This window comes from Gadus morhua, chromosome 8, assembly GCF_902167405.1.
Source record: "Gadus morhua chromosome 8, gadMor3.0, whole genome shotgun sequence".
In the NCBI taxonomy this organism is placed as follows: Eukaryota; Metazoa; Chordata; class Actinopteri; order Gadiformes; family Gadidae; genus Gadus; species Gadus morhua.
Genome location: NC_044055.1, coordinates 4,690,573 through 4,704,870, shown reverse-complemented (window position 1 = coordinate 4,704,870; position 14,298 = coordinate 4,690,573). Strand labels below are relative to the sequence as shown.

The window sequence follows — 14,298 nt, the reverse complement described above, 5'->3', positions numbered from 1 at the left end:
AATCTGGAAAAAGGCTTTTTTGTATTTTAGTTTATATCCGTCTGCGATCTACTGAAATCATTAGCAGCAAACTTAGAAATGCTTCTTCACCTCCTCCCAATTTCCCTGCTTTGAATAACACCTTCAGGTAACTAGGCTGCTTCTCTAAGCTCTGGGCCATCTATGCCCAAGTTGCACATCTATCGTTTGTACGATTGCATTCTCAAGAAGCAGCCAGAAACCAGTCCTGGTTGTAAGCTACTGTGTGGCTAAAATATGTGTGTGTGTGTGTGTGTGTGTGTGTGTGTGTGTGTGTGTGTGTGTGTGTGTGTGTGTGTGTGTGTGTGTGTGTGTGTGTGTGTGTGTGTGTGTGTGTGCGTGCGTGCGTGCGTGCGTGCGCGTGTGTGTGTGTTTTCAGATGGCTGGGGAGAGTGGTAAGACCGTAGTGCTGGCAGCACTGGGCCGGCCCTTCAGTCTGGGGATGCTCTACGACTGTCGCAACGACTCACTGATCCCTGGTAAATACAATGTAACAGAGTATTTGTGAGTGGTGTTTTGGTTGAACCCTATGGATCTGGCAAGATGTTAACTTTTATTCATCCTGGTATATAACAGATTGAGATTAAACATTGACATTACATTCACATTGAAATGTACATTTAGGGCATTTTGAAGATGTCTTTAACCAAAGCGACTTACAATAAGTACATTTTTCAGAAGAATGAGAAACAATATATCGCTGTCGGTACAGTAAGAATGTTCATAGAACCAAGTGCCAAGCACTAACAATCATTAGGTTAACCCATTCCCCAGTGCAACAAAGATAGCTATGATTAGATGCTACACAATGCTAAGTACTATGTTTGTACTTTTAGTATTCTAGTACTCAAAGGACAATTCCTGTATTTTGAACATTGAGCCCCCTTTCTGGTTTGTCTAGGATGAAATAGAGTGGTTGACACCGACATTTTGACGATTGTTCCTGTCTCGGGTATTTGGCTCATTTAGAATCACCCCTGCTTGCTCAGACTGTCTGGCTACATGCATTCACAAACCTGTCCTTAAAACAACCCTAAACTTTAGTTTTCAGAAATGTGCCACTCACCGAGTTCGGTTGGAAGACTCATTGCTCGTTGGCCGGAAACGGAAAGTGGGGCTGTTGACATTTGGTTGTAGTCTTTTTGCTCGGTTCTAGCCCTACTGTTAAGATGGAGAACCGAGGGAAAAGAATCAATGGGATTTACAAAATGCTAAAATGTGCTATGAAACACGATATAAACTGTATTTCGCTACGATATTTCATTTGGAACATCAACGAACACCACTCAGTGAGTTGCACATTTCTAAAAAACTAACGTTTAGGGTTGTTTTAAGGACAGGTTTGTGAATGCACGTAGCCAGCCATTCTGAAGCAGGCAGGGGCGATTCTAAATTAGCCACCTTCGCAGGTGTCTGGTCACTTTACGGCTCCACAGTAAACATCACAAAGCGGACCAGTAGATTGTCTCTGAACTAGCTCATTGATGATTTTGTGATGATTTTTCAAAATGAAACGTTGGTTAATACGGAGCAAAGAAAAGACAGAGAGGCCAGCGGAGGAGGCAGAGAGGCCAGAAGAGGAGGCAGAGAAGCTAGAGGAGAGGGCAGAGAGGCCAGAGGAGGAGGCAGAGAAGCTAGAGGAGAGGGCAGAGAGGCCAAAGGAGGAGGCAGAGAAGCTAGAGGAGAGGGCAGAGAGGTCAGCGGAGGAGGCAGAGAAGCCAGCGTTGAGGGTAGCAGAGGAGAGTGGAGGATCGCCTTGGCCATCGACCTCTGGCGCGGGAAGAGGTGCCCGCCATAAGGGGGTCCATGAGCAGTCGGATCAGCCTTCCTCCAAGTGTCGCAAGTATCGAGAGGAATATTTACAGTATGGATTCACATGCGTCGTTGTCAACGAAATACAACATCCCCAATGTGTAGTGTGTACAGAGGTGCTTTCACATGAGAGCCTAAAGCCCGTATCAAATTGTGCCCAGCTGCTTGTTTTCGTTAATAATAATATTAATAATAATAATGAATGAAATTTATATAGCGCTTAATATGGTACTCTAAGACGCTTTAAACCTTTTCGCTAGACGCTAAATATATATGTGAGGAATAATGTATTCAGGCCTTGTATAATGTAGGCCTACAATAATGTATTGTAGGCCTAAGTAAAAAAATTGTACAAAGTTACACATGTATTATGTCGGGTTGAAATCGGGCTCAGGCTCATAATTACAGTTAATGTGTCGTGCCGGGCCGGGCTCAGACAGAACGTGCACGGGCTCGGGCCAGTGCTTGGTGAATAAGTTCCAAGACGATACAACAGTGATAGGCCTGTTCACAGACAACAACGAGATGGCCTGCAGTCTGTTTAGTAGCTACATAAGCCGAAGTACAATCCACACAAAAAGAATAACCGGTTATTCTAATCTCAACTATTTTCCACCCATCTACTTGTGGCTACTTCCTTCTACCTGTCAGGCCATTTCTCAGAAACCAAATTGTGCTTGTTGAAACTGGCTTTGAATGCGGATGTTTTTACCTGTCACCGTTTTCCCCTCTCAATTAACCCTGAACAGGCCGGCTGATAAGGGGCCAAATCTTTTGGAATTCTTTATTATGCCATCATTATAAAAATCAAATATAAAAATTAAAATACACCAGCAATATTAAGTTTACGTAAAGTTGAAAACCTTCCATTACCATTATAGTCACTTAAATTGACCCAGAAGACATTTAAATTTTTACAACAATAAAGACTGAACATGCTTTCATGAACCGTAACATATTGGCCGCCGTTTTAAAGTTATTTTTGGTAACATAAGCGCACATTATCCTTAGGCCTAATAGTCAAAATATACATTATAGGATTACTGTAAACAGCTGCATACAAGACAGCCGAATCTGGTGCCCTCGTTACTGAGATGCTTCTGCCAGGAAAGAGTACCATCCGACTCCATAGGAAATGGTAGTGACCTTTTTACTAATCGTGGCGTTTGTAGCCACGATTTTGGCTACAAACGCCAATGAGTTGCATAGTACAAATATCGGTTTATGTGTGTACTTGCCTTATACGTCCTTGCTTTGTTTACTCACAACCGATGCTTTCATCGATGTGAGTGTATGTACAAATCCAGGACATTTGGTCAAAATAGAGATAAGGCAAAATAGAAAGGGAACAGACATCTATCTAAAATTTTGTTGGTCAAAAACATGCATTGGTTGGGTGTGTGTCATCCTCATTTTTATCGTGTAGCCAGGTCCGTTGTCACACTCCACCTAGGTTGGTTTAACTCGGCTCCTCCAGAATCACGATATGTGATGATGAGGTTTAAATCGGTTTATTGCAGAGTTCACGGTGTGTGAAGACGGCTGATTTAACCTGTACACATTGATTGCCATAGTAGAGGCATAAAAGGTGACCAGACGTTTTATTTGATCACTGAAGTCTATTAAACTTATAATTCAGAAGAGTAGTTACATAAACAGAATCCCATGCCACACATAAAGAATAAACGGTTAATCTAACATCAACTATTTTCCACCCATCTACTTGGGTGGCTACTTCCTTCTACCTGAACCAACTTGGGCGTGGTGAAACTGGCCTTGAATGCGGATGTTTTTATCTGTCATGGTTTTCCCGTCTCAGTTAACCCTGAAATGGCCCGCTGATAAGGCGCTAAATCTTTTGGAATTCATTATTATGCTATATGTATGAAAACAATCAAATACACCAGCAATATTTAGGTGATGTTTAGTTAAAAATATTCCATTACCATTGCAGTCACTTAATGTGACCCAGAAGAAGTTTTCATCAGTTTTCAGCATTACTGTAAACAGCTGCATACAAGACTCACGAATCTGGTTCCCTCGTTACTGAGATGTTTCCCCAGGATAGAGTCCCATCTGACCTCCCCGGGTCCTATGTTCCCCACTCGGGGAACATAGGACCCTTTTAAAAAGTCCTATATTCCCAAAAAGGGTCCTATGTTCCCCTGTAGCAATACATACCGAGGAGCATAGGACCCTTTCTCTGAAAAAGGGTCCTATGTTCCCCACTGTTGCGGGGGAATATAGGACCCTTTTCTGGAAAAGGGTCCTGTGTTCCCCGCATTCTATCAATCTTTACGGTAGACTCTCAGCATGGCCAGCAGGCCTAGTGTCGCATGGCCCACCTTAGCTCAAGCAGCCCAAAACAAATTTGCACAGCAGCTACTTTCTGGTTACCTTGCAGTTCATTTTGTTGCTTTCAAAATCTTGCTTTTTAAATCGAGGATTGCTCATGTTTGTATATTCCCACTCCAAGTCATATTGTCTTGCATCGAGGCTTTGCTTTTACTTTTATTATCCTACCTGTTCTCAATTGTATTGTGCACCCTTGTGGAGAGTTTAAAACGAAATGTCATTATACATTCACAACTAATAACCTTTCATTTAATTTTTTTAATTAGATCTGTTTCAGATATGAGTGCTGTACGAAATGTATAAATATCTGTTTCAGATATAAAGTGCTATACAAATATAAATATATATAATAGGCTACATCAAGGCAGAACAAGAACCCAACTACCTTCATTAGAAAGAAACATAAAGCGACCAACGACCATGTATGCTTATAGGCTAAAGAACGGAAACTATTGAGTCGCTGATCTATTGAATAATCACTGGCACACTTTATTAACAAAACATATATTTAATTGTCAGCTTAGTCTTGTATTGGACTTCAGGAGGGGGATCCTTAGAAATGTGGGAACATAGGGCTTCACAAGTCGCGAACCTGCCACCCCATCAACTACAACACACCCATGGCATGGAAGACAAACTCTAAACACTGAGCAAAAAGCCTAGGTTTCCAATTCAACCAAGGTTTCCAACTTGGAGTAGTGGTTAACGTCCTCGACTGACATCCGGGAGACCGGGGTTCAAAGTTAATTTCGCTTTCCCAAAGCGTCTGCTAAATACCTGTCTTTAACCTTTTAAACCTTTATTTTTTGAGCGTTGTGACACACCTCAACTATTGCACATTCAAAGCAAAAGGAACCATGGTGGAGCCTGCTCTCTCTGGGTGTGCTTATAAATTAAATAATGAGTTTGTTATCCAAGTTTTATCATTACTGATTGAACTAACATTCATTGAAAGGATCCCTTGGTCCAAGATAAAGTGACATAATTAACAGAGCTCCTGCAGCTCGAGACCTGCAGGTTTGCCACCCCTGACCTAATCTTCCTTCCTCCACGCCTATTTGTATATGCGTGTCAAACAGCCCGTAGGCAGTGTTGGGAAGGTTGCTTTTAAAATGTATCCAGTTACAGAATACATGCTCAAAAATATAAGATGTAACGTATTCCGTTTCATCACTCAATCTGAGTATTGTATTCTGAATACTTTGATTACTTCCACATTGAATTGCATTTTATAAGTCTAGGAATGCGGCATCAAATCCTGCTTGCTAAACAGGCAGGCCTATTCTGGTGTGTTCTTCTTCGGTGTTAGGCCCAAGTCTACCTGAAAGTAAACTATTTTATATAATTTGCTGTAGTGGAACAAAGACTATAAGGGTATGTTCATGAGAAAGATATTTGTTATTACATCACTACATTCACTGAGCTAAGTGCATAGGTGTTGCCTATAAAATCGCAGAGAGAGAGAGAGAGAGAGAGAGAGAGAGAGAGAGAGAGAGGGAGAGGGAGAGGGAGAGAGAGAGAGAGAGGGGGAGAGGGGGAGAGGGAGAGAGAGAATCGTTCAACCATCTGCATTTTTATGTGTGTTATCCGCGTACATTTTACGTGGGTGTCTGTCCAAATTCCCAGACGGTCCGACAATTTGCTGCTAGTCTTGGAGTTACCGCTAATCAAACAATAATTCCCATAATCCGCACGGCTGAGCGGGTGCCTGTTACGTCCAAAGAGGCATATGCTTTGTAGAACTTGGTCAGACTGAGGTGCGTTCGCTTTCACATCTCAAGCGAACCGTACCAGGGTTCGTTTGGAAGCGAACCGAGACCAGCTGTTCAGGGAGGTCTCGGTCGGCTGATTTGGTTCACATCGAAGTGAGGTGGTTGCATTCACAACAACGCAAACGTACCGAACCAAGGGACCAAACTCGTTTAGTGCACACTAAATGCTGTTGGTGTGAAAGCACGAATAAACTGCTGAAACAGAAGTATCGTCATGTAATCCATTGATTTCAACAATGTAACTGTATTCTAAATACCAACTATTTAAATTGTAACTAACGGAATACAGTTAGCTATAATTTGTATTCTGAATATGTAACGCCGATACTCCCCAACACTGCCCGTAGGCCTACATAGGCCTATTTGCCATGGAATTTGGCAGTAATGGTGGAAAAAGTAACAAACCGGGGACCAAAGGACCCCTTTTTTAAAAAAGGGTCCTATGTTCCCCGGTCACATACATATCGGGGAACATAGGGCCCTTTTTGGGAAAATTGGGGAACATAGGACCCGGAGAACATACACGCTCCCCTTCCATCCATGTAAATCAATGTAAAATCTTAGACAGTTGGTCGAAATAGAGATAAAGCAAAATAGAAAAAGTACAGACTTCTATCTAATAATTTGTTGGTCAGTATCTTGAATCAGTTGGGTGTGATTTTTATTGTGTAGCCAGGTCCGTTGTCACATCATGCCATTTAGGTGGCTTTACCTCGGTTCCTCCAGAATCAGGACACTTGATGATGAGGTTTAAATCGGTTTAGTGTTAGGGGCTAAAACTTTTGGGATTCATTATTATGCCATCAGTACGAAAACAATAAAATAAACCAGGAATAGTAACATATTGGCTGCCATTTTGAAGTTATTTTTGGTCAAATACGCGCACATAATCCTTAGGCCTAACAGGCAACATATCAGTTCAAGGATTACTGTGAACAGCTGCATACAAGTCAGCCGAATCTGGTGCCCTCGTTACTGAGATGCGTCTCCCAGGAAAGAGTCCCACCCGGCTCCATAGGAAATGGTTCTAACCTTTAACTTTTGGCTACAAACGCCAACGAGTTGCATGGTACAAATATCAGTATATGGGTGTACTTGGCTTATACTTCCACCTCTTTGGGATTGGACCGATATGCTAAGAATAACCGGTTGAATAACCTGATGATGTATGCAAGAATAACCGGTTATTCTAACCTCAACTATTTTCCACTATCTACTTGTGGCTTCTTCCTTCTACCTGTCAGGCCATTTCTCAGAAACCAATTTCTGCGTGTTGAAACTGGCTTTGAATGCGGATGTTTTCACCTGTCATGTTTTTTCCCGTCTCAGTTAACCCTGACCAGGCTCGCTGATAAGGGATGAAATCTGCAAAGTTTTACAGAGATAATCAATGAGACAGGACACACATTGAGTTATTATCTCCAGCAAAGTAAATAATTTCTGGTAAAGCAGTTATGGGGTGAATGTGCTGCATCCAAGATAAATCTCCAACAAAGTAAATAATGTCTGCCAAAATATCCTGTGGAATGAAATGTTATGCCATAAGAAAGAAAACAATCAAATACAACGACAATATTAAGGTCATGGATAGTTAAAAACTTTCCATTACATTGTAGCCACTTAATCCAACCCACCCATCTTGAATTTAATAGACCACTTCGTTTCTTCAAGGAGGTCTGGTGGTCTACGTATATAATAGATAAATACATTTAAATATGTATGTATATATATATGCATATATAGATACCTATTTATATATATATGTATTTATTTATCATATACAGAGACCACCTCCTCGAATTACCAAAATAAATCAATATATTGGCCCATTATGTATAAATATGTATGTGTGTGCGTGCATATATATATATATGTACACATGCATATTTATAGATATTCATTTATTTCATCATTTTATATATTTATTTATTTATTATAAACAGAGACCACCAGACCTCCTTGAAGCAACAAAAATGGTATATTAAATTCACGTATGGGCGAGAATAGGGATATAGTGCCATACCATCAATATGAATTTCATCCATATCTATATATATATATGGTCATTTCACGGATCCCTGTGAGACCAGTGCCGTGTTCCAGTATCCATACTATCCGTACTTACTAGCCTTAGTTTGAGTACGTAGGGCATTCCGATTCAGATCTGGCGAAAATAAGTGTACTGAAAGGACCCGGATGGTGTACTCAAAACGGTCAAATCACAAAGTGTGGATCGCCGTACACTTTTCGGACTCAACGGCAGCCATCTTAGCTGAGTAGCGGAAGAAGGCGGAGCCAGGCTGAGCCAAAGTCGCATTTTCCACGTAGCCTGCATTAATAGAGTCTTTTTGTAGTTTTTATAGCTTTTATAGCTTTTTATAGCAGCTAGGCGTAAAGTTTTTACTGTTCAAAGCGCAATGTTTATTGCGGGAGAAGAGCTGCGGCGGCAGTCGTGATCGTGATTTCCGGTTAGTGCACCACAAAGTATATGATTTTGAACAACACTGACATCTGAAAATTAGCGCACGTAGTGAGTGCAGATAGTGTACTTTGTTTAAGTGTACTCAGGCAAGTATGGATATCGGAACACGGCACAGGTTGACTCGGTCGTTGAAACGGGGATCTCTGTGTGTGCAACGGAATATGAGTGTCAATAACTTTCTAGTCCCTCGCGAGGGAGTTCACTCCCGTTGGTGATGCCATCCCGGTGATTCGTGCCGTGTCGGCTCGCGTCGTCCTGGCGTGCGGTCCTCTCGTGGCCACTGGAGAAAGTCTGTTATATCCACGAGCCCGCCTGTCCGTATCGGGTCCTGGAGGTACTCTGCTCCGCTTGGACTCCCGGTCTCCGTCTCTGGGAGAACAACAAACAGCCTTTTAAAGGGTACCTGGTCTTCTGCCGCAGGTGTTCTCCATTGCGTTAATTGGGGTTACGCAAGGGATGCTCTCGGCTCCGGCTGGTGGATATCGGCGGTATACGCCATCCACCACCTCTCCCTCTGGCTGCCTGGCAGCCAGAGGGAGTGTGTTTGGGTGTTTGGGGCCGGGTTGCAACATTGTGTACTTGCCTTATACGTCCACCTCATTGGGATTGGACCGATATGCATTGTTTGCTCATAATCAACATAGTTTTTGCGTTGTTCACTAACTAATTATGCATAATTTAAATCCCCATAAATGACCCAACCTCGTCTCACAGGAATCCGTGAAATGACCACGGACGCTTAACTCGAAATCCGTGGCCACATCATGGAAACACGCTGATTTCCGTGATGTGGCCACGGAATTCGCTCCAATGCAAGTAAATTACACTGATGTTCCTTGGGACACACACGGATCCCCGTTTCAACGAGCGAGTCGACCACGGGCGCTTAACTCAAAGTCTGTGGTGGTCTCACGGAATCATTTAAATTGTCCGATGTGGCCACGGAATTTGCTCCAATGCAAGTAAATTACACTGTTATTCAGTGGCTCACACACGGATCCCCGTTTCAACGAGCGAGTCAACCTGGTCGACTCGATGTGCTCATGCGCACAACCGTTCATTTTTTTAATCGTGTCCCAGAGCACGGTTGCACCTTTTTCGTCTTCCACAGAACGGAATGTCAAATCATTCATTTTGAGAGAGAGAGAGAGAGAGAGAGAGAGAGAGAGAGAGAGAGAGCGCTTCAGAAGGGGTGTGCGCAGAAAGTACAGTGCACCCTATGTTGGCTATGTGTCAAAACCCCAAATGCAACAAAGGGTCAATGCTTTGTTTTATGGAATATGGATTCTACAATTTTGGCAGCAGATAGTGTGGTACACATTCTATTATGTATCGTGCTCATGCTCACGAAAATAATCTATTGAACTGTGTCCCAGAGCACGGTTGTCTGACATATTTTGTGCTACACAGAACACAAACCATAGCCTTTCAATTGGGATATTTTATTCGACTACAGAAGGGCTGTGCGCTGGTACAGGGCACCCTCTTATGTATGTGTCAAAACGGTGCCATGCCGTAATTCCAACGCCTCATTGTTCCGAAGTCTCAATGGTCCGAAATATTTCCCATTAGATCGACATGCCACTATGCCGACGGTTCAATGTTCCGAAAACAGAACCCATTGGTCCGAAGGTCCGTTTGTCCGACTTTTCAAAAAGGAGGCGCATTAGGCCGACGGTTCAATACACCGAATAGGGAAATGCGCGATTCCACATGTGTGATTATGAAACCAAAAATAAAAGACGATAGGCTAAGTTCCAGCAGTGCACTTCACCAAGCCAGACTGTTGCTGTGGGCTTGAACGGTCACAAGAGGTGAATTTATGAAGCGCACGTTATACAAGGACTAATACTTTTCCCGTTGTGTGTGTGTGTGTGTGTGTGGGTGTGTGTGTGTGTGTTCGTGCCCGTGTTGAGAATTAGACCTACGCTCTCTGTCCATGGGGCTGAAACACCCTGTCGAAATGAAGTGAAGCGTTGTCACTTTGCTCTCCAATATTCATTGGAACGTGATAGGCCTATGTTGTATTTCGGAGAGAGAGTGAGAGAGCGAGAGCTCGAGCGAGGTATAAAACTCTTTATATGTAGGCCTATTCGTTGCCATGGCACCGTCGAGGGTGGCTGCCTGTTGCAGTAACTCTTGCAGTTCCTACTTATTTTTTCTTCTAATTGCTACTATTATTTCAACTTTCAATCTTTCTGGTATTCACTGGAAGGTGCCTTTAATCTTTTAAACATATTTGATCATTAGTTTAAGTTAGTGTTAGTGTCGTTTTTAGCGTAATTTGTGATACTTGTGGACCAAACAATGATTACCCATACGAGGGAAGGGCTGCTGATGTACCGGCCGGGACCAACGGCCGGGGCCGTTGGAGCCCCACCCGCGGGCATACCTGCGGAGCTTAGGAGACACCGGAGGGGAACGAGAGCCGGAACGAAGGCAAGGTTGAGACGGGAGACGCACAGGAGATTTAAACCTTGCCTTCCATCTATCGTGATGGGGAACGTGAGATCGTTGGCCAACAAAACGGACAAACTAACGGCCTTGGCGAGCGGTCAGTGTGTGTATCGGGAGTGTAGTTTGTTGTGCTTCACGGAGTCAGGGTTACATAGGAATATACCGGACTGTGCTATCGAGTTGGCTGGCTTCACGCTAGCGAGAGCGGACAGGGGACGACTGAGCGGAAAGAAGAAAGGAGTGGGTCTAGCCGTCTTTGTGAACACAAAATGGTGTAACCCCGGACATGTTACCGTGAAGGAGAGCATCTGTACTCCAGATATCGAACTGTTAGCTGTGGGATTGAGGCCATACTATCTGCCTCGGGAGTTCTCTCACGTCATCGTTGTTGTTGTGTATGTACCACCGTCCGCAGTGGCAGCGCGCGCCTGTGACGTCATCCACTCTACCGTCGCGAGACTACAGACTCGGCACCCCAAAGCGCTCATGATAATCAACGGAGACTTCAATCATGTCTCTCTCTCCAAAACTCTGACCAGCTTCACACATTATGTGAAATGTAAAACCAGAGGAAATAAAATCCTGGACTTGATTTATGCCAATGTGAGGGAGGCATACAGCTCCTCTCCCCTCCCACCCCTCGGCCAGTCTGACCACAACCTGATACACCTTACACCTGTGTACAAGCCTGTAGTAAAAAAGCTGCCGGCTACCACCAGGACTGTGAAGGTGTGGTCTAGAGAGGCTGAGGAGGCCCTGCAGGACTGCTTCCAGAGAACAGACTGTGATCTGTTTCTAGGAAGACCACGCAGAGGACATTGAGGGACTCTCCCATTGCATTACGGATTACATCAGGTTCTGTGAGGACAGAGTTGTACCCATCAAGAAGGTCCGCTGTTTTCCTAACAACAAACCCTGGATTAATAAGAACATTAAAATCCTACTCAACAGGAAGAAGAGGGCTTTCATGGCAGGAGACAGAGAGGGGGTAAAATCTGTTCAGAAGGAGCTGAGAAGGGAACTAAGGGCGGCCAAAAACCGCTATAAGGAGAGGCTGGAGGGCAAGCTGGAAATGAACAGTGCCAAGGAGGTGTGGGATGGGATGAAGCAGATTACGGGAGACAGACTGCCAGGTCCAGCTGTGGGGGGCGGGCACGAACGCGCTAATGAGCTGAACCTATTCTTCAATAGGTTCGACTCAACCCCTGCCCCAGTGAGCTCAGCGAGTCAGTCTGTGCCCCCCTCCTCCACCACCCGTACCCCCAACCCTGTCACCTTCCCTCTCTCCCCCCCTCCACTCCCCCTTGCTATCAGTCTTTTCATTACATCAGGCCAGGTGAGGCGGGAGCTATCTAAGCTCCAGAGGAATAAGGCAATGGGTCCGGACAACATCAATCCCAAGGTGCTTAAAGCGTGTGCCGGACAGCTTGCTGGAGTGTTCCAACACCTCTTCAATCTCTCCCTGAGGCTAAAGAAGGTGCCCCAGTTGTGGAAGACCTCCTGCATTGTTCCGGTGCCTAAGATAGCTCGTCCTAGCTCTCCCAACGACTACAGGCCAGTGGTGTTGATCTCGCACATCATGAAGACCTTCGAAATACTGGTTCTATAGCACCTCAGGCCCCAGGTGTGTGACTCCATGGACCCACTGCAGTTCGCGTACCAGGCCCAACTCAGCGTGGACGACGCCATCATTTACCTGCTGCACAGGGCTTACTCACGCCTGGAGAAGCCGGGGAGCTCAGTGAGAGTCATGTTTTTCGACTTCTCCAGTGCGTTTAATACCATCCAGCCTCCCCTGCTTGAGAAGAAGCTCTCAGAAATGCAGGTACACCCCGACATGGTGGCCTGGATTGGTGACTACCTTTTCAGCAGGCCACAGTACGTGCGGCTGCAGAGCAGCCTGTCAGATGTGGTGATGAGCAACACTGCAGCACCCCAAGGAACAGTACTTTCACCCTTCCTCTTTACCATCTACACCTCTGACTTCAGCTTCAACTCTGGAACCTGCCATCTCCAGAAATTCTCAGATGACTCATCCATCGGGGGCTGCATCAGTGAGGACAGGGAGGACGAGTACAGAGGTGTGGTGGAGGACTTCGTCAGATGGTCTGAGGAGAACCACCTCCAACTCAACATTGGCAAGACCAAGGAGCTGGTGGTGGACTTCTGCCGGAAGAGGAAGCCCCCAACCCCTATTACCATCCAGGGGGTTGAAATTGAGACGGTGGATTCGTATAAGTTCCTTGGAGTACACATCAACAATAAACTGGACTGCTCTGACAACACAGAGGCCCTCTACCGGAAGAGTCAGAGCAGACTCTTCTTCCTCAGGAGGCTCAGGTCGTTTGATGTGTGTTGCAGGCTGCTAAGGACATTTTATCTGTCTGTGGTAGCCAGCACGCTGTTCTTTGCTGGGGCGTGCTGGGGAGGAGGCATCAAGGCTGGGGAGTCAAACAGACTCAACAAGCTGGTTAGGAAAGCCAGCTCTGTTGTGGGACTTGAGCTGGACAGTCTGGAGGTGGTGGTGGAGAGGAGGATGAGGGACAAATTCAAGTCCATCATGGGCAACCCCTCCCATCCCCTCCATGCTGAGCTGTGGCAGATGGGGAGCACCTTCAGTCACAGGTTGATGCTCCCCAGGTGCAAGACGGAGCGCTTCAGGTGCTCCTTTGTGCCGGCAGCCATTAGGCTGTTCAACAGTGCCTGATGATGATTGTGTTTGTGTATGTCTTTGTGTTTGCATGTGTGTGTGTTTAGGTATGCGTATATATGTGTATATGCATCACCCATCTTGATGTTGGTTCTGTTTGTCTTGTTTTTGTCCCTGTTTTTAACTATAAGCGTCTACTTATGCATTAGCACTTTGTATTTATTGTATTTATTACATTGTTATTTTATCTTGTGTCCTTCCATTGCTGCTGGGCTGTTCTGCAACAGACAAATTTCTCCTACGGGGGATTAATAAGTTGTATCTTATCTTATCTTATCTTATTCGGCATATTGAACCGTCGGCCTAATGCGCCTCCTTTTTGAAAAGTCGGACAAATGTTGGGCAAAATAACCTGCTGAGTACATCACATGTACATTACAAATATAGCTAACTCCTACCCTAGCCTGATGAGCACATCACATGGCAGACACATTACAATATAGTCAACTCTTGCTCTAACCCAACGAACACATAACACAAACATGATAATATAGTCAGGTCAAGGCCGGAGCCGAAGGCCCCATTTCCCAACCAGGCAAATGGTAGACAATGCACCAGTCATCCTCAAGAACGGGAGAGCCACATTAATTTATCACACAGGAGACACTTCGAGGAGCTCTCCCCCGTTAGGAGGAACACAAGAGATACACATGCATATACCAGGGCCTGGGAGCCAAGGTCAAGCAAAAACA

At 44.7% G+C, this 14,298-nt stretch overlaps 1 protein-coding gene across 1 annotated transcript in view; it reads left to right on the top strand.

Annotated features, from left to right (window-relative positions):
- The first annotated feature begins 389 nt into the window (after positions 1–389).
- Positions 390–14,298, top strand: part of LOC115548203 (neoverrucotoxin subunit alpha-like) — a 74,357-nt gene continuing 60,448 nt past the window's right edge. The window contains exon 1 of the mRNA XM_030362671.1: positions 390–497. Coding sequence (XP_030218531.1) covers positions 398–497 — 100 coding nt within the window. The 5' untranslated portion in view covers positions 390–397. The remainder of the gene's footprint in view (positions 498–14,298) is intronic.